The sequence below is a fragment of the Oncorhynchus nerka genome, linkage group LG12 (genome assembly GCF_034236695.1).
Source record: "Oncorhynchus nerka isolate Pitt River linkage group LG12, Oner_Uvic_2.0, whole genome shotgun sequence".
NCBI classification, from domain to species: Eukaryota; Metazoa; Chordata; class Actinopteri; order Salmoniformes; family Salmonidae; genus Oncorhynchus; species Oncorhynchus nerka.
The window spans coordinates 60,395,532-60,416,993 of NC_088407.1; the positions used below are offsets into that span (position 1 = coordinate 60,395,532).

At 43.3% G+C, this 21,462-nt stretch overlaps 1 protein-coding gene across 3 annotated transcripts; it reads right to left on the bottom strand.

Moving 5' to 3' along the window:
- Nucleotides 1-4,535: 4,535 nt before the first annotated feature.
- exd1 (exonuclease 3'-5' domain containing 1) lies at nt 4,536-21,210 on the bottom strand. Of its 3 annotated transcripts, none has more exons than XM_029675377.2 (13): nt 20,866-21,210; nt 15,193-15,261; nt 15,040-15,070; nt 14,795-14,874; nt 14,591-14,658; nt 14,302-14,388; nt 14,087-14,191; nt 13,918-13,998; nt 13,645-13,788; nt 13,289-13,480; nt 10,041-13,059; nt 7,304-7,467; nt 4,536-6,637 (listed from the first exon to the last, which is right to left on the bottom strand). In XM_029675377.2, exons 1-11 carry the CDS (start codon nt 20,993-20,995, stop codon nt 12,343-12,345), a joined length of 1,704 nt encoding a protein of 567 aa, XP_029531237.2. In that variant the 5' UTR covers nt 20,996-21,210; the 3' UTR covers nt 4,536-6,637; nt 7,304-7,467; nt 10,041-12,342. The 3 variants fall into 3 exon arrangements, with proteins under 3 accessions (XP_029531237.2, XP_064881769.1, XP_029531236.2); XM_065025697.1 differs by having other exon boundaries at nt 9,324-13,059; XM_029675376.2 differs by lacking the exon at nt 7,304-7,467.
- Between the last annotated feature and the right edge of the window lie 252 nt (nt 21,211-21,462).

The following is a 21,462-nucleotide window of genomic DNA, read 5'->3' on the forward strand; positions in this document are numbered from 1 at the left end:
TTTTGCCATCCCCATGGAAAAACAGTATAGGTAAAACAGTTTACCCACAAATCTGCCTCGTGTGCTTGCTGGTTCATTCAACTTGTTGAGGCAGGAAACTAAAGACCATCTGCTCTTTTCAGACAAAAACCCCACCTCAAAATCCTCCCTAGCCCAAGTCACATTCACCACATTCATAACCATTGGCAAGTAGATTGCTTTACCAAATACCCCCTCTCTCCCTCCATCACAGGAGCTCTTTATCCGAATGGGAGCCAAGGTTGGTAAAGCGACTGCTAGGGGGGATTGTACGTGTGACTGTGAGAGCCAGGGAGTCTCTCAATGGCTCATCTACTACTCACACAGATTGAATGGCATCAGCAGAGAGAGTAGGACAGCACATGGTCACAGCCATCAGTGTCACTGGACCAGCCATGACAGGCAAAAGGATGGACAGCTGCTCTTCGCCAGGCCTGGAATGGGCAGTAACATTTACACAGCTAATGGGAAGCCCGGGCCTGGAATGGGCAGTAACATTTACACAGCTAATGGGAAGCCCGGGCCTGGAATGGGCAGTAACATTTACACAGCTAATGGGAAGCCCGGGCCTGGAATGTATTGTTCAGCTTCAGAACTGGCCTTCAGTGGAATACTGGGTGGATATGAGTTACTGTGTGTACAGTTGAAGTCAGAAGTTTACATACACCTTAGCCAAATACACTTAAAATCAGTTTTCCACAATTCCTGACATTTAATCTTGGCAAAAATTCCCTATCTTGGGTCAGTTAGGATCACCACCTTATTTTAAGAATGTGAAATGTCAGAATAATAGTAGAGAGAATTATTTATTTAAGCTTTTATTTATTTCATCACATTCCCAGTGGGTCAAATGTTTCGGGTAACCTTCCACAAGCTTCCCACAATAAGTTTGTGAATTTTGACCCCTTCCTCCTGACAGAGCTGGTGTAACTGAGTCAGGTTTGTAGGCATCCTTGTTCGCACACACTTTTTCAGTTCTGCCCACACATTTTCGATGGGATTGAGGTCAGGGCTTTGTGATGGCCACTCCAATACCTTAACTTTGTTGTCCTTAAGCCATTTTGCCACAACTTTGGAAGTATGCTTGGGGTCATTGTCCATTTGGAAGACCCATTTGCGACCAAGCTTTAACTTCCTGACTGAGGTCTTGAGATGTTGCTTCAATATATCCACAAAATTTTCCCTACCTTATGATGCCATCTATTTTGTGAAGTGCAGCAATCCCTCCTGCAGCAAAGCACCCCCACAACATGATGCTGCCACCCTGTGCTTCACGGTTGGGATGGTGTTCTTCGGCTTGAAAGCCTCCCCCTTTTTCTGCCGAACATAATGATGGTCATTATGGCCAAACAGTTCAATTTTTGTTTCATCAGACCAGACGACATTTCTACAAAAAGTACAATCTTTGTCCCCATGTGCAGATGCAATCTGGATTTTTTATGGCGGTTTTGGTGCAGTGGCTTATTCCTTGCTGAACGGCCTTTCAGGTTATGTCAATATAGGACTCGTTTTACTGTGGATATAGATACTTTTGTACCTGTTTCCTCCAGCATCTACACAAGGTCCTTTGCTGTTCTGGGATTGATTTGCACTTTTCACACCAAAGTACGTTCATCTCTAGGAGACAGAAGACATCTCCTTCCTGAGCGGTATGACGGTTGTGTGGTCCCATGGTGTTTATACTTGCGTACTATTGCTTGTACATATGAACGTGGTACCTTCACGCGTTTGGAAATTGCTCCCAAGGATGAACTAGACAGATGTTGTCTGGAGATAGAGAGGAGGACCAAGGTGCAGCGTGGTAAGTGTTCATGTCTTTTTTAATATACAAACTGAACACTGGAACAAAACAATAAAAGATATGAACAATGATGTTTGGGCCACGATGTTTGGGCCACGAAATCTCGGATTTCTTTTGATTTTCTCATGATGTCATCCAAAGAGGCAATGAGTTTGAACTTGTGCCTGGAAATACATCCACAGGTACACCTCAAATGATGTCATTTAGCCTATCAGAAGCTTCTAAAGCCACAACATAATTTTCTGGAATTTTCCAAGCTGTTTAACGGCAGTCAACTTAGTGTATGTAAAAAAAAAGACTTGTGTCATGCACAAAGTAGATGTCCTAACCGACTTGCTAAAACTATAGGTTGTTAACAAGAAATTTGTGGAGTGGTTGAAAAACCAATTTTAATGACTCCAACCTAAGTGTATGTAAACTTCCGACTTCAACTGTAGCTTTCAGCTGATGAACTTCCACTCTAACTGTGCCAGTGCTTGTTATGGACAGTTGGACACTGATACTTGTTTGTTTGAGGTTTCATCCTGGTTATTCCTCCACCACAGTAGCTGTCCCTCTGTCTTACTCGTGTTATGGGTGGATCTGAAGACATCCACGGGTACGGTGCCCGTGCAGTATGTGGTGTACTATGGCTGTCTGCTCTCGTACTGGGCAGCCACACACAGCGTCCGCAGGCCTGTTTGAAAGCACACCAGGTGGGGCCAAACAAACACACATTAATCTACGCTTTTTATGAATATTCAGACACAGCTGTCTGTGACAGGGAGATAGCAGCTGGAGCGTTTGTGCCCTGCTGATACCTCAGTGCCATCCCCGGACAGGAGCTCCTGCATCTGGGCCAACAGTGCAGCAAGCCAACCTGCCTGTCTGCCAGGCCCACTCAAACCCCACGGCTGACACCTTTTACACGCAGAGGGTCAAAGACTCAATCAGACACCTCTAGGGGCCGGTCAGCGGACACAAGAAGTCACTTGTGTCACTACTGTACACAGTAACTTTGTTGCATGTTTGTGCATCACAACGACAAGGAAAACATTATTTTACAGCAACTACAGAAGCTCAACAAACTATCCCTAATCAATTACATTTGTTAAGTGTCAACTAACACCAATAAGGCTCTATCAAAATGACTGATTAGTGTTTTCCGCTGAACCATTAGACCATATTATGCTACTCTGTACAAATACTTTCATCCTGCCAATCTTTAATCCTAAAAGGATCATTTTCCATCCTTTCATTTCTCTCTAATGAAACAGTAGGTACATAGGTTGTAATGCTAGTGTTAAAACAGATGGCATTCCTTTCTGTATCACTTTTCATTTCCCATTTAGAGCTTCTGTTAATAAATCCTAACAAACAAGAGCATCTAAAATGTATTTGAATTAAACATAATTGAATTGAATCATAAGGACATGTATGTTCAGCTGTATGTGATGTGACTCATGGAGCATAACTTATTGTCATGTCTTAGCACCAGACTGTCTAGGAACAAATTCATGCGGTGTGAAGAATACTGTATGGTGACATTTTTCATTACTGCTGAATGTCAGCTAGGCTTAAAGTGGCATTTACAATGTCCCACATGAGATCAATCAATTTTGCCCTTTTAATTGCCAAACTTAATCCACCACTAATCCAATAATATTCCCAAAACAAGTAGAGAGAATGGTGAGTAGGTTTGGAGACAAAGCCTGATGGAGGGACTGGAGGAGTTTGAGTTTGGTGGGCCTGGCGTTGGCACCTCCCAGATATGTTGTCAGGGCCAACCTGCAGACTGGCATCATCCTGCCAAGCAGGCTGTCAGTGTGCCAGGAACAGAGCACAGCTGCCAGGCCAAACCAGCAGGCACTAATTCATCCAGCCACAGGGAGCCTTCTTCCTCCCCAAGCCTTCCCTGTGGCTATAATCAACCGTCCCCCACAATCTCCCACCTTTTTTTTATCAAAAACATTTGTGACAGATGATGGTGCCAATATACAGATGACTAATTACCAGAGATTCTGGTGAATAAACACATTTTCTTCTATTGACCAGCACGCCCTTTCCTCAAAGCCGCTAAGCCTATGAGATTCCCAGATCCAGCAAGGCAAGAAACCTCACTGAGTAATGTGCCTTTGCATCTTCATTGATGTTTCGAAAAATTCTGCACAGGCACATTCTATTGTGCTGTCAGTGTCTGCTGTACAATTGGAGATACAGTAGATCTCTAATCTGTGGAACATCAAGTAGAGGTTCCATTCATTACCATGGATCTCTTTGACACATGACCATGGTCATATTTGTGAATAATTAATGTCCTATTTGTTTGGTCATTATCCCCCTGGTTTAGAACAAGGCTTTGAACCAAAGGGACTGCAATGAGGCCAGTTAGTCAGCAGTTGGTAAACTTAAGTCCAAAATGCATCAGAAACGTTCAGCTGGCATTCTGATTGTTCTAGATCTTCTCTGTTGACATCCCACTGTGTCCCTGGCCTCTACCCTGGGCTCAGGTTGGGATGGGAAGGCTACCACTTGTCCTCCAGTGCTGGGCGTAGAGTTTCCTGGTGCCATGCCATGGGGTCCATCATCAAGGTCAAGTGAAAAGCTCCAGCCCTACATAGCAGACAGGCTGACAGACATGGTTGGTTCCTCTCTGGTCCTCTCACACCCCCTAAGGCAAGAGCCACCTCTCCCCATGAACATACAGGTAACTGCCAAAATAAAGGAAACACCAACATAAAGTGATAAAATGTCTTTATACCACGCTGGGTCACCACAAGCCATCAGAACAGCTTCCATGCGTCTTGGTATAGAATCTACAAGTGTCTGGAACTCTATTGGAGGGATGCAAGCAACACCATTCTTCCACGAGAAATTCCATCATTTGTTGTTTTGTTGATGGTGGCAGAGAACGCTGTCTCAAGCACCGCTCCAGAATCTCCCATAAGTGTTCAATTGGGTTGGGGGGTTACTAAGCTATATGGAATTTTAAGAAGGTCATAACCAATCAATCAAATGTATTTATAAAGCCTGTCTTACATCAGCTGATGTCAAAGTGCTGTACATAAACCCAGCCTAAAACCCCAAACAGCAAGCAATGCAGGTGTAGAAGCACGGTGGCTAGGAAAAACTCCCTAGAAAGGCCAGAACCTAGAGAGGAACCAGGCTATGAGGGGTGGCCAGTCCTCTTCTGGTTGTGCCGGGTGGAGATTATAACAGAACATGGCCATTGTCATACCAAGGATCATTTAGCGATTTCATTTAGAATTTTAAGACCCCTTGAAGTATCAAAAAAACATTGATGAAACATTTTTGGGGGTCTTACTGCTATTACATATTGAATAACAGATTCACTACATTGAACAACAGTCCCAAAAACAAATAAAATAGAAGTATATTCTGAAGTGTCTCTCCTATATATGAAATAAACCCATATTTTTGGCATTAAACAGTCTTCATATATGCCAGGGGAGGGCAAATCCAGTCCTCCAGGGCCTGATTGGTGTCAGTTTTGCCCCAGCCCCAGTTAACACACCTGACTCCAATAATCACCTAATCATGATCTTCAGTTTAGAATGCAATTGGATTAATCAGCTGTGTTTGCTAGGGATGGAGAAAAAGTGTGACACCAATCAGGCCCTCGAAGACTGGAGTTGCCAACCCCTGATATATACAGTAACAGTCAAAAGTTTGGACACACTTACTCATTCAAGGGTTTTTCCTCATTTTAACTATGTTCTACATTGTAGAATAATAGTGAAGACAAACTATTAAATAAAACATATCGAATCATGTAGTAACCAAAAAAGTGTTAAACAAATCAAAATATATTTAATATTTTAGATTCTTCAAAGGCACACCTGTTAATTGAAATACATTCCAGGTGACTACCTCATGAAGCTGGTTGAGAGAGTGCCAATTGTGCCAAAAGCTGTCAAGGCAAAGGGTAGCTACTTTGAAGAATCACAAATATAAAATATTTTGATTTAACACTTTTTTTGGTTACTACATGATTCCATACGTGTCATATCATAGTCTGATGTCTTCACTATTATTCTTCAATGTAGAAAATAGTAAAAATAAAGAAAAACCCTAGAATGAGTAGGTAGGTCCAAACTTTTGATTGGTACTGTACTTCCATTCATATTTTCAATTGTTCCCGGGGGACAGGTGTTTCAGTTGAGTCTTGTGAGGCCTGTGGGCGTCCTAGAGCAAATGTTTGTGAGAGTCTCACCTTTGCAGAGAGGGGTCATTTTAGTGTGTAGCCCAAACTGTTCGGACGCTACAGACAGAAGTTGGCAGATTTGTGGAGCAAAACGGAGAACACCATGTTTGTAGGTCAAAGCGTTCAGATGCTATAGACGGTTTTGTGAGAAGACAGATTTGTGGTGATGTCTCATGGACTGACAAACACCACTAGATCTGTTATCTTTCACTGGAGATGCGGAAGTGCGACATAGGCGGATATGGTGGATTGAGACACATCCAATGCAACAAAACATATCTCTAGCTTAAACTGACAGATTTTTATTGTGATTTTTTGTATAATACTAATTAGATTTTCATGGGGGCGCAGACATCAACCTTAGGGGGTTAAAGGCCTGGGTGCGAAACAGTCCATTTGATGCCAGTTGTACAGATTGGCACAGGGGTATTTGAGTACTATTCCGCAGGCCTGCCCTCTGCCCGGCTACACACGGCTCATCTGCTCACTCAATCTGTTCCCACTGTCGATGATTCAGTCTGCTCTGGCTGAAGGTCACAATATGGCACAGGCTTCTGGTGGAGAGAGAGTCCGCCAAAGGCCCCAGACAGCTTAGTCTCCAGCCTGCTGCCTCCCTGTGTACACAGGAGAGGAGAGGGAGAGATCACTGCAGAGAAGCCTGTGCAGATATTACACATTCAAGAACTTAGGCATGATGTACAATCAGTATATAGTATAGGGCCTTTAAACGCAAAGGCCCTTACATCTGAAGGCTGATCATTAGGTTTGGTCACAGCTCTCCTCATGTCCTGGTGGAGCCTGACTAGTGACCACAGGGATACCTTAGCTAGTCTTCAGTAGAGCATACTGCAATATTAATGCAGTGTTTTCATGTTTGCCCTACCTGAGTGGCCATCTGTGAAGCTTGGCTGTTCTCACATTAACTATTCATTCCTCTGTTGAATATGACCAGTGCTGCACAATGGGAGCTAATCGTGTAACTCTAGAGAGAGAGAAAAGGGGAGCAAAAGAGGGACTATATATGTAGGATGAATGAAAGGGATCTTATAACAGAGTAATGTATTATACAAGCAGATGGAAGGTGTGAAATACTGTAGAACCTGATGATTGATGTGTTTGTCCCTGTGGACAAGGATAATAAAGTACAGATTATTAGTTCTATTGTTTTCACATTTAACCAGAAGTGGCAGCTAATGCTCAACCCGCCTACCTGCCTCAGTGCTCAGGTAAGACTGACTAATCAAAACTCCCCAACACTACAGGGCAATTAAATCACCCACCTCTGACTGACTCTGCTACTCAGGCAAAACCACAGACACCCAGGGGAGAGATGATGGCTGCCAACAGCAAAGCTCTCGCTGACACCTTATGCCAGTCATCACACCTAACGGCAGAGAAGTGTTCACTTGTGGAGCCACAACCACCCAGGCCTGATGATCAAGACCTGTCGGGGGGGGGGGGCAGATGTGAAGAGTGCACACACAGGGGGAGAGATGATCAAGTCAATGACCCGGACACCGCTCTCTGCTCCTCTCCTTTCTGCTCAATCTGCTTAATGACCGGCAAGCTGTGGGCAAGATAAGCGCTTGCCCAGGCGAGCGCTCAACTCAAGTGTGAATATTAATGATGGTTTTGGCCAAGATGTGCTGGTGCAAACCAACAAACTGAATGATAATTCTAGAAAGAGGAGCAGAAAAGGAGAGGGTGGGACAATTCATTCCCCCCCTCTATGGTTAATAATTCATGAAGTCCTATTAATTATGAACCAATCTGTAACCTAACAATAGTCAAGAGGGATGGTGGTTTCCTAGGAACATTGACCCATTTTAAATAGGACAGCGGTAACATAGTAGAAAGTAGTGGGTTACAACCGTTGTTTTGGGTCCTGTGACAAAGGGGATAATATACAAGCCACGGCAATGAATAATGCTGTTGTGTGTCGTGTCACGATGCCTCTGTGATCAGGTGAATACGGTGAATACAATCGTGAATGTCTGTAGTAGAGGTCGACCGATTATGATTTTTCAATGCCGATGCCGATTATCGGAGGGCCAAAAATAAGCCGATACCGATTAAAATCGGCCGATTTTTTTAAACATTTATTTGTAATAATGACAATTACAACAATACTGAATGAACACTTATTTTAACTTAATATATCAATAAAATCAATTTAGCATCAAATAAAGTTCCTTGCTAAGTTCCTTGCTCAGAACATATGAAAGCTGGTGTTTCCTTTTAACATGAGTCTTCAATATTCCCAGGTAAGACGTTTTAGGTTGTAGTTATTATAGGACTATTTCTCTCTCTATCATTTGTATTTCATATACCTTTGACTATTGGATGTTCTTATAGGCACTTTAGTATTGCCAGTGCAACAGTATAGCTTCCATCCCTCTCCTCGCCGCTACCTGGGCTCGAACCAGGAACACATCGGCAACAGCCACCCTCGAAGCAGCGTTACCCATGCACAGCAAGGGGAACAACTACTCCAAGTCTCAGAGCGAGTGACGTTTGAAACACTATTAGCGCGCACCCGCTAACTAGCTAGCCATTTCACATCGGTTACACCAGCCTAATCTCGGGTGTTGATAGGCTTGAAGTCATAAACAGCGCAATGCTTGAAGCATTTCGAAGAGCTGCTGGCAAAACGCACGAAAGTGCTGTTTGAATGAATGCTTACGAGCCTGCTGGTGCCTACCACCGCTCAGACTGCTCTATCAAATCAGACTTAATTATATCATAAAACACAGAAATAAGAGCCTTAGGTCATTAATATGGTCGAATGCAGAAACTATCATTTCGAAAACATTATTTCAGTGAAATACGGAACCGTTCCGTATTTTATCTAACGGGTGGCATCCCTAAGTCTAAATATTGCGGTTACATTGCACAACCTTCAAATGTTATGTCATAATTACGTAAAATTCTGGCAAATTAGTTCGCAATGAGCCAGGCGGCCCAAACTGTTGCATAAACCCTGACTCTGCGTGCAATGAACGCAAGAGAAGTGACACAATTTCACCTGGTTAATGTTGCCTGCTAACCTGGATATCTTTAAGCTAAATATGCAGGTTAAAATATATACTTCTGTGTATTGATTTTAAGAAAGGCATTGATGTTTATGGTTAGGTACACGTTGGAGCAACGACAGTCCTTTTTCGCGAATGCGCACCGCATCGATTATATGCAACGCAGGACACGCTAGATAAACTAGTAATATCATCAACCATGTGTAGTTATAAAAATCAATCATAATCACTAGTTATAAGATACGTTTAATGCTAGCTAGCAACGTACCTAGGCTTCTTACTTCATTCGCGTAACAGGCAGGCTCCTTGTGAGGCAGGTGATTCGAGCATTGGACTAGTTAACCGTAAACTTGCAAGATTGAATCCCTGAGCTGACAAGGTAAACATCTGTGGTTCTGCCCCTGAACAAGGCAGTTAACCCACTGTTCCTAGGCCGTCATGGAAAATAAGAATTTGTTCTTAACTGACTTGCCTAGTTAAATAAAAAGGTGTGGAGGAAAGAAAAGGGAAAAAAACTGCAAATCGGCATCCAAAAATACCGATTTCCGATTATGAAAACTTGAAATCGGCCCTAATTAATCAGCCATTCCAATTTAATCTGTCAACCTCTAGTCTGTAGTGGATGTGGTTTTATGGAAATATTGTATACCAATAATAGTCCCCCAAGTATAGATAGAATGGTGAGATTGTTCCTGTTGAATATATAATCAATTCCCATGTAATTAAGATGAGCGGTTTTGAAGGTTGGGTATTAAGTTTATAGTACAGATAAAGCATCCAGTAACTGAATGAAGGAGTTTATTAATTGTATTGTTGTTTATTTAACTGTGGAAGGAATTGCATCTGACGCACATGTAGACACCATGAGCAAACAGTAGACCTCCACGTTCCTCCGGGGAAGAGCCACAACATGGAAACAAGTTTCTAGTAACCAATGAACGAACACAGCTGGAATTTCTGAAGATTGTGTTTGTCTGTGTCCTACCTTTCCGACACTAAAAATAACCATGCACATCCTGCTGCGATGTTCAAGGTGTAGTCGACTGTCCTTCTGGTAGGAAGCCATGAATATCGTGTGACAAGCGCCCTGTTCCTTCCTCTCAGGCCTGAGAAACAGGAAGTGGAGCTCATAATGCATTATTGTGACAGACAGGAAATGCAGTGTCCTCTAAAATAAGGGTCCCTCTCTACCCGTCAATGACCGGTCCTAGCTGTCTACAGCCCTGTGGTAGACCTCCCTCTTCCTGCACCCCTTTCTTCACATCAGCAAAACACAGAGACTGGGGAGATACAGCCTCCTGAACAACTAGAACCAGAGTGTTTAGTCAGACTCTGAAAAATCGACATCCCCTTCATCATATAGTAAAGAAAACGATGGATAAACAATGGGAACGTTGACTGTTTTATGACCAAAGGCAATGACAGACTGGTCCTGCACAGTTCCAGGAACTGGAAGAGTATGGCAAACAATGGATTGGGCCATGTGATTTCTGCCAACCATACACAGTACACTTCATATGTACTGACTGATACAGCCCAACAGTGAAGAGAACCTTGTGAAAACCTTAATGCAGAAGGGCTCTTACAGCCACTAGTCAATGTCTCAAGGCTAAATTGATTGGAATTCTATTTTCAGTCACATTACTGGAAACAAGATGACGGTTTCAATTTGAAATCTAAAAGAAGCTCAAAAGGCCTAGGAGGCTAGGAGATGAAGTACAGAATAATCCATGATCTCACCATAAGTCTGCTGCAGAGGGACAAGAGAGCCATGAAAAAAAAGTTTTGATCAGTCATGGAATTTGCTGAAAACTGGCTTCCTATTTTTTTTTAAAGTAAATGGAAAACAAGCTATGCCATTTTGGTGCAGGCTGTACCTGTACCAAACTATTGCGATAGTCAGAACTATACGATATATAGTCAAAAATAATATCCCGATATGCAACTCTCAATCTGCCCGCCATTCACTACTATCGATCCAGTCCCTAACAGAAGCTGAGGAGGAGCCAGTTGCTAAGAGAGATGGGTCTTTGTGCTCTGCTCCCTCCTAGTTAATTAAATACTACTTTATCTGTTTCATGCCTTCAATGAGGGTACCTGGCATGATCCCAAGCTGCTATACGTAGATAACCATGGCAATAAGACGTGATTAATGTGGGCCCCATTTGTACTGCACGCCCTGCTGCGGTTTAAACACATTGTTTTTGTCTTAATATCCTGTTGATCCCAAACTGCACCTCTGAAAATCAAATCAAAGTGGCTCTTTGTGGAACACGTGTGTAATATCTGCATTGCAGGATCCTAATTCAGGAAGCCCATAAATTAATAAAGACATGGCTTTGTTTTCCTATGTAAAACATAGGCAGGTGTTGGGTACTTATGATCGTCAGCATCTGAACTTCTTGAGTGATTAGTGCTGCAGACAGGCAATATCAATTTCATGTCAACATCCTGCATTCATTCTGTGCCAGCTCTAATGGTTTTGCAGTCATCTGTAATCAAAGCAACCTTCCAGAAACAATGTTTTTCTTTCATTAACAGCACATCTATCAATGCTTTCCTGCGTTCCACCTCAATTAACAGCAACCATGAAGCCAAATTTAGTAAATTGATCATCCTAAGCTATATTGCGTACTTTATTCTGTGTTAGCATTTGTTTTACACAACTGACTATTGGACTTTGAGAAGAAACATTTTGAAATTAATGAATCATAAAAAGGTTTTTCTTGTATACAATATTTGAACTTGATGTGCTTCATTTGGCTGAACTATAATTCTGCTGGTGCTGCACAGATCATCCAGGTGTGGGCTGGTATGAATTAATACACTATGTTCTGTATTGTTATCAAAGGAATTAGTTGAACATAATCAGGCTGTAGCCTGGCAGAATATTCCCTGTACGCCGAGGGGCTCATTACCAAGTGAAATGACTGCACTTAACAGATTCAGGATGTACCATTACTCACGCAAATCAGGCCAGAAAGAGAGTGAGAATAAATCAGAGTATTGAACTGGTGTTAAATTAATTTTGTAAAGGAACAAGTGATGAACAGCAATTTAAGTCAACTTAAAAATAGAAGCTTAAATAAACAAATGTACAGGTTAACCAGATACCATGGACACAACTAAATATCACTCATCCAATTATGTGATTGAAATAGAAAAGCAGTTAACTAAAACAACCAACATTGGTGCAATTTATATTGCAAACAATTGACAATTTACCGCCACCTAGTGGTCTTTGTAGAATAAAAATGTACAAGTAATTTTGAACCAAACAATCCCAATCATAGGTGGCTCTTTCTAAATGAACTGAAGGAGAGACTGAGAGGAGAGGTGAGACATTGGGGTTTCTGAATGAGGCCTCTCCCTGCACCAGGAATGTTTTCAGATGGCTGTACTGGGCTGGGTCTTGGGCCTGGGGGGACAGGCACCTCCACCCTCCCCACTGGGGCCTGGGTCTTCAGGGCTCCGGGGCTCTCCTTGGGGACCTGGGCTGCTGGTATCGGGAGAGCCAGGCCTCTTCCCATCGAGGGGAACACAGGGAGAATGGGTGGTGTTGGGTCTTTCAACAGGGACCTCCCTCTGCCTGCCATTGTGTCCATCACTATCTCCAAGAGTCCTGGTGCTCCTGATTTAGCCACTGGGCTGACTCCTCCAGACGGCTGTTTCCTGTAGCTCTGCTGGGCCTCTTGTGTCAGGGCACTGGTCATAGCATGGAGGTCAGAGGCCCCCAGGGTATTGCTGGGACAGGGTGTCTCTGCTGGGCCCTGCCCTGGTGCTGGGACTACAGGCACCACTGCTGTGGGGACAGGAGGGTCTGGTTGTCTTTGGGTGGCTGTGTCCTGGCCCTGCCCATTCTGTGATGGGGTTAGGGGTCTGGGGTTGGAGCGCTCCAGCAGGCCCTGCTCAGTGACAGGGTAGCGGTCGACGGCCCACTTCTGGCGCTTCTGACGCGTGTGCTCCAACTCCCGCAGCTCCCTGGGCAGCTCCAGAACACTGCTCTGTAGACAGACACACAGCTGCCCATTAGCTTCTATATCATCACAACACACAGACATTTATATCTCAGACCATTACTGCCATGGAGATCTATTCATTTTTATGTCACTAAATATTCTCTCAACATTGCCATATGTACAGTAATGAGTTAGTGGCTCTGGACGTTTCAGGATGTAAATACTATATCTGCGTGGTTGTGTTGGGTCGTGTGTGTGAAGCTCAGTGGCTCACCGAGCCGATGTTATGCATGTGAACAGGTTCCTCTCGGCTGCCGCTGAGGTAGGAGTCCACCAGGCCTGTGTAGTCAGCCATGAGGGCATCCAGCAGCACCAGTCTCAGAGGCTGCAGGTGGATCACCGACAGGGCCATGACCTTCAGCAGGGACAAAGGGCAGGGACGCACGTACCACACCTCTTTGTCCTCCTACAGGTTTAGTACAGACACACCGATACAGTTTAGTACAGACACCTTGTAAACCTTTAACACACACAAATACAAGTCTTTCAACAGTTCTGTTCCACTGAGACAAAGACACAAACACCACATCCATAATGCTGTGCTATGTTCCCTCCTTTAGGGTTCCGTACCTTGGTGAGCAGAGACTTGATGTTGAGAGAGGAGAGTTGTGACGAGGACATCTTCAAATGTAGGCTCACCACCTTCGGTAGGGTACTGACCCTGTCTGGCAGGAAGCCACCAGTCTCTGTGTAGAAGCACAGGATATCTGCCACCTATGGAGAAATAACATGACTACATTGCTGTGATAAGGCAGGTAGGACAACACCTGGTATGATGCCTACAGGTAAGTAAGAATCCATTCATAGAACAACATGTAGGCTGCACACTTTACAGTATAGTACCTGAGTGTCAAAGACGTTGGTGAGATTTACTCCAAACTGAGCCATCAAACATCCGGCGAGGCTCCGGCAGTCATGAGTGACCTGAACAACAAATATATACAGACAGAAATTGCATGAGGTGGAAGTGAAATGGGATAATATGTCAAACTCTCCCACATAAATTACTCACCTTTAATATGTGGTTATTTTCTAGGATCATGGACAGGCCGTTTTTGAAGGCCCGGGCTCCAAGCAACAGGATGTCAAAGAGGTACACCTTGTTCTTAGTGGCAATCTACAAAGAGACATAGTTCAGTTCAAATTTCCAACAATGAAAGGTAATAGATTGTGTGAAATAAAACACGCATATGTAAAAGCCTAGGTAGGAACAGTCTCTTTCCTCACCTGCAGCCAACAGAGTCTCTCGTGCTGGAACGTCCCGACCCCGTCAGCTCCTATACCGATCACCTGCTGCTTCCGGATGTGCATCATCTAGGTGGAAAGCATGACCAAGCAAGGTGCTAGAGAGTTCAATCCGTACGCCCACAGGACAAGACACACACCTCCTTAGGCTCCCACTAGATTCATTTCCCTCAACTGTTATCCACCTTTGTATGCCAATTGGCTATGTAATGTGAAGCTTACACCCAGGGGCTAGGTGATATGAAACTGATTGTGAGGGTTAGGTACTCACAGCAGGACCAAACTTCTCATGGAACTCATCAATGACGACAAAGTTGACATGGCTCTCATCATCGTCATCTGAGGATGGCAGATATCTATTTGTAGTACTACATAGATCATATAAACCAACTAATGACAAAAGCTAATGATGCAAATCTATGGCTTCTACTAGCTAAACGTGTACAATATAGTATTTAACCTGAGGTCAACTCACTCAGTATGAGACCCTTCCTGTAAGGCTGGAACTCTGCCACTGTCAGGTGACCTTCAGGTCTGTAGTCACTGGTGTTATCTCTGAGCAGACAGTCTTTTGGTATTATTGCATGCAATACTAATGACACATTCATTTATCCGTGAGCAAAGTCAACTATTGTAAAATATGACAGATGCATACAAAGAATGATTCCATGGTTAGATAATCTTTCATCCATTCACTAATGAAGTCAATATCGGACATACCGTTCAGACTTTGTTACATTTGGGAATTCCACTGAAAGATAGAAGGGTAACTAATAGTTATATATAGCAGAAGACCAGAGACGATTAGATTCAACTTGTAAAAGTAGCTAGTAATAATGACAGAAATAAAAGTGCACGATTCTGGCTGCCTACCATTGAGAATTTCATGTCCAAAGAATAGTTTCACTCCAGGGAATTTCCTTCCATTCTTGACATCCACAACTGAAAAAGATTAAAGCCATACATTGCAGACTACTAGCTTCATGCAACAGTCAAATACTAGCTAGCTACACTACTGTTCAAAAGTTTGGGGTCACTTAGAAATTTCCCCCAAGAATTGTCCTTTAAAATAACATAAAATTGATCAGAAATACAGTGTAAACATTGTTAATGTTGTAAATGACTATTGTAGCTGGAAATGGCTGATTTTTAATGGAATATCTACATAGAGTTGAAGTCGGAAGTTTACATACACTTAGGTTGGAGTCATTAAAACTTGTTTTTCAACCACTCCACAAATTTCTTGTTAACAAACTATAGTTTTGGCAAGTCGGTTCAGACATCTACTTTGTGCATGACAAGTCATTTTTCCAACAATTGTATACAGACAGATTATTTCACTTAATCACAATTCCAGTGGGTCAGAAGATTACATACACTAAAGTTGACTAACTTTAAACAGCTTGGAAAAATCTAGAATATGATGTCATGGCTTTAGAAGCTTCTGATAGGCTAATTTACATCATTTGAGTCAATTGGAGGTGTACCTGTGGATGCATTTCAAGGCCTACCTTCAAACTCAGTGCCTCTTTGCTTGACATTATGGGAAAATCAAATCAGCCACAATTGTAGACCTCCACAAGTCTGGTTCATCCTTGGGAGCAATTTCCAAACGCCTGAAGGTACCACGTTCATATGTATAAACACCATGCAGCCGTCATACCGCTCAGGAAGGAGACATTCTGTCTCCTAGAGATGAACGTACTGTGGTGTGAAAAGTGCAAATCAATCCCAGAACAAGAGCAAAGGACCTTGTGAAGATGCTGGAGGAAACGGGTACAAAAGTATCTATATCCACATAACCTGAAAGGGCGCTCAGCAAGGAAGAAGCCACTGCTCCAAAACCACCATAAAAAAGCCAGACTATGGTTTGCAACTGCACATGGGGGCAAATATCACACTTTTGGTGAAATCTCCTCTGGTCTGATGAAACAAAAATAGAACTGTTTGGCCATAATGACCATCATTATGTTTGGAGGAAAAAGGGGGAAGCACGGGGTGGCATCATCATGTTGTGGGGGTGCTTTGCTGCAGGAGGGACTGGTGCACTTCACAAAATAAATGCCATCACGAGGTAGGAACATTTTGTGGATATATTGAAGCAAGACATCAGTCAGGAAGTTAAAGCTTCATTACAAATGGACAATGACCCCAAGCATAATCCCAAAGTTGTGGCAAAATGGCTTAAGGACAACAAAGTCAAGGTATTGGAGTGGCCATCACAAAGCCCTGATCTCAATCCTATAGAAAATGTGTGGGCAGAACTGAAAAAGCGTGTGAGAGCAAGGTGCCTACACACCTGACTCAGTTACACCAGCTCTGTCAGGAGGAATGGGCCAACATTCACCCAACTTATTGTGGGAAGCTTGTGGAAGGCTACCTGAAACATTTGACCCAAGTTAAACAATTTAAAGGCAATGCTACCAAATACTAATTGAGTGTATGTAAACTTCTGACCCACTGGGAATGTGATGAAATAAAATCTGAAATAAATCATTCACTCTACTATTATTCTGACATTTCACATTCTTAAAATAAAGTGGTGATCCTAACTGACTTAAAACAGGGAATTATTACTAGGATTAAATGTCAGGAATTGTGAAACTGACTTCAACTGTAGACGTACAGAGGCTCATTATCAGCAACCATCACTCCGGTGTTCCAATGGCACAATGTGTTAGCTAATCCAAGTTTTTCATCTTAAAAGGCTAATTGATCATTAGAAAACCCATTTGCAATTATGTTAGCACAGCTGTAAACTGTTGTTTTGATTAAAGCAGAAATACAAAAAAACTGGCCTTCTTTAGACTAGTTGAATATCTGGAGAATCAGCATTTGTGGGTTCATTTACAGGCTCAAAATGGCCAGAAACAAAGATATTTTCAACTGAAACTCATTAGTCTATTCTTGTTCTGAGAAATGAAGGCCATTCCATGCGAGAGCGAGAAATTGCCAAGAAACTGAAGATTCCAGAACACAAACTGGCTCTAACCAGAATAGAAAGAGGAGCGGGATGCTCCGGTGCACAACTGAGCAAGAGGACAAGTACATTGGAGTGTCTAGTTTGAGAAACAGACGGCCTCACAAGTCCTCAACTGGCAGCTTCATTAAATAGTACCCACAAAACACCAGTCAACGTCAACAGTGAAGAGGAGACTCTGGGATGCTGGCCTTCTAAGCAGAGTTGCAAAGAAAAGGACATCTCAGACTAGTCAATAAAAAGATTAAGATGAGCAAAAGAACAGACACTGGACTTGCCTCTTCACTGTTGACTTTGAGACTGGTGTTTTACGGGTACTATTTAATGAAGCTGCCAGTTGAGGACTTGAGGCATTAAAATTATTTCACAATACTGATGGATTAGCTCCTATAGAGATATTACCATCTATGGCTGCAAATATTAAGGCGTATTATTCTAATGCCATTTTTTAAAGCTCTAAAATCACAGATTTGGCACATTATTGCACACATCAGGCTACACATATGCTCACTCTAATTTTCCATCTCTCTCCCCTCCCAGAGAACCTGAGCCCTAGGACCATGCCTCAGGACTACCTGGCCTGAAGATTCCTGGCTGTCCCCGTCCCACCTGATCGTGCTGCTGATCCAGTTTCTACTGCTCTGCCTGCGGCTATGGAACCCTGACCTGTTCACCGGACGTGCTAACTTGTCCCGGACCTAATGTTTCGACCCGCTCTCCCTCTACCACACCTGCTGTCTCGACCTCAATGCTTGTGTAACGGATGTGAAATGGCTAGCTAGTTAGCTGTGGTGCGCGCTAATAGCGTTTCAATCGGTGACGTCACTTGCTCTGAGACCTTGAAGTAGTGGTTCCCCTTGCTCTGCAAGGGCCACGGCTTTTGTGGAGCGATGGGTAACAATGCTTCGTGGGTGTCAGTTGTTGATGTGTGCAGAGGGTCCCTGGTTCGAGCCCGGGTATGGGCGAGGGGACGGACGTAAAGTTATACCGTTACACTTACCTACGAAAAGCCAACTAACATTTTACTTCTGAGGTGTTGACCTGGTGCATCCTCTATAACTCGGCCGGTACCCCCTGTATATAGCCTCGTTATTGACATGTTTTTTTCCTTCCCCCTTTCATCAATTTAAATATTTACTTAACATTTTCTTAACTGCATTGTTGGTTAATTAAGGGATTGTAAGTAATAATTTCACAGTAAGGTCTACACCTGTTGTATTAGTCACATTTGATAAATAAAATTTGATTTGAACAAAATTTGATTCAATCGACTGGTCCCCGTCATTCCTAGTCTTTCAAATATTTATGTAAAAAAATAAAGCCTTGCGTTCCCATTGTTGGTGGTAGGTGCACTTGATTCAGCAGCCCTAGCGGCGGGTAGGCAGTGTTCCCATTTTATGTATCTGAAGATAAAACGATGCCTACCGGGCAGGCCCAGAGAGCAAATCAAGTGCACCTATAGGCTGGCTAATTAGATAACTGCAGACACCGTGATCTGAGCTTCCTCAAGCCATAGACTGTAAAAAGAAACCTTGAACGCACATCAAAGTTGATAATGTGAGATTAACACTTATAACCATGACTAGTGAGACTCAATGAATACAGCGAAGAGCTGCTGTTTTATGAGTAAGTTCATGCCGTTATTCAGCACTGTCAACCCTTTGTTCAACAGTTTTATAAGCAATAAAATGCACATTCGCCCGACTTCCACTCATGCTACAACCAACACTGCAATGAAGGAGTATGGGCAACGTGTTTTGATAAGCGTTATTATTTTCATCTCGTCTTTTAACGTCATGGAATATTTTACTTTCTCTGGTCATAGGAGTAACATGAATTGGTGCATGAGGCAGAAATAATGCTGTAGGACAAGTTTCGCCATCAGCTGGAAGACTCCCCTTTTCTCAGCGGATGGAGGGAGAGGAGGGACTAGAACCTTGGCGTGATCCTGGACAACACCCTGTCGTTCTCAAATAACATCAAGGCGGTGGCCCGTTCCTGTAGGTTCATGCTCTACAACATCCGCAGAGTACGACCCTGCCTCACACAGGAAGCGGCGCAGGTCCTAATCCAGGCACTTGTCATCTCCCGTCTGGATTACTGCAACTCGCTGTTGGCTGGGCTCCCTGCCTGTGCCATTAAACCCCTACAACTCATCCAGAACGCCGCAGCCCGTCTGGTGTTCAACCTTCCCAAGTTCTCTCACGTCACCCCGCTCCTCCGCTCTCTCCACTGGCTTCCAGTTGAAGCTCGCATCCGCTACAAGACCATGGTGCTTGCCTACGGAGCTGTGAGGGGAACGGCACCTCAGTACCTCCAGGCTCTGATCAGGCCCTACACCCAAACAAGGGCACTGCGTTCATCCACCTCTGGCCTGCTCGCCTCCCTACCACTGAGGAAGTACAGTTCCCGCTCAGCCCAGTCAAAACTGTTCGCTGCTCTGGCCCCCCAATGGTGGAACAAACTCCCTCACGACGCCAGGACAGCGGAGTCAATCACCACCTTCCGGAGACACCTGAAACCCCACCTCTTCAAGGAATACCTAGGATAGGATCAAGTAATCCATCTCACCCCCCTTAAAAGACCTAGATGCACTATTGTAAAGTGGCTGTTCCACTGGATGTCATAAGGTGAAAGCACCAATTTGTAAGTCGCTCTGGATAAGAGAGTCTGCTAAATGACTTAAATGTAAATGACTATGAGTCAGGTGAGAGGCAGCCTCACCACTGCTCCATCCCTCCCCTCAGACTGGCCATCGGAAGCAGGCAGTCAGTCCAGTAAAAAACTAATATTATAGTCACTCAGCCATGCCTTGCAAGTAATACAACAAATTACATATTACCTGTGTGATCATATACCTAACATTTTTAAACCATTTGAAAAAGGTCTGAAAATAACATTGGGCAATTACAGCATAGCCAATATGCAGTGATAGGTCCAAGTAGGCCTACTTTTTACTGAAAAGTTTTTAATTGCTTAATGTTGCATAGGCTTACGTTTATTAAGTAATGTACAGAAAAACTGAGCAGTGGCTCTCGTTTTGCATTTTGACTCAGAAAATGATCGACTCCAAAAAGGTTGGTGACCACTGCTCTATAACCACTGTTATTACTTGACCCTGCTGGTCATCTATGAACGTGTAAACATCTTGAAGAACGACCTGGTTCTCCACCAGGCAGAGCCAGAAGAGGACTGGTCACCCTTCAGAGCCTGGTCCTAGGGTCATGCCTTTCTAGGGAGTTTTTCCCAGCCACTGTGCTTCTAAATCTGTGGGGTTTTAGGCTGGGTTCTGTATAAGCACTTTGACATCTGCTGGTGTAAAAATGGCGTTATAAATACATTTGACTTGGAGATGCTTTTGGGAAACGGGGTCCAGGTCAGTCTCTAGCACACGCGCACACCTTTCTGGAAAAACCGCCTTTGCTGGCTAACTAACGTTAGCTACCATAGCAAACTTACTGAGATAAATGTGATCAGATACCGTGGAGATTCTTTGCAAAAAATATGACCATGTAAAACAGTTCAATCAAGATAATGTAAGTCAGTACATTAATTATATAACTTACCGTCCTCTAAAATCACAGTTTTATTGGCGTTTATCCGCTGAACAATTCCAAGGAAAGTCGCAGTCTTGAGGGTCAATTTGATGCGCTTTCTCTTGAAGCTATCCATGAATTGAAAGTCGTCCATGGTCATCTTTCTAAACAACAATTGCTATGCTTGTTGTCCAATGTATCAAGCAAAGTTAAAGCTAATGACAGCGAATCAATCTCTGTCGATACTATTTTTTTAACCAACATGTGCCTTGACCAAAGCAGGTGCGAGGAATCAACTACGTGAACGTGATTGATGACGGCCAGGGGGTGGAGCGTGTGAGGGGTCAGGCCATACAGTCGCATAGAGATGGGTAGCTAGAGAACGCAACATTATACATGTCCCATATGGCGTCTGCGAGAGCAGGTGTAGTTATCACAGCCACAGTTACTAACCCCGCCCATTTTTTATTTTTTTATTTTATTTTTTATTTTATTTAACTAGTCAGTAAGAACAAATTCTTATTTTACATTGACGGCCTACCCGTATTTTTACAAAGTATTTTCTTAATATATGATTTAAACCCAACCTTAGCCACGCTGCTAACCTTATGCCTAACCTAGCGATTT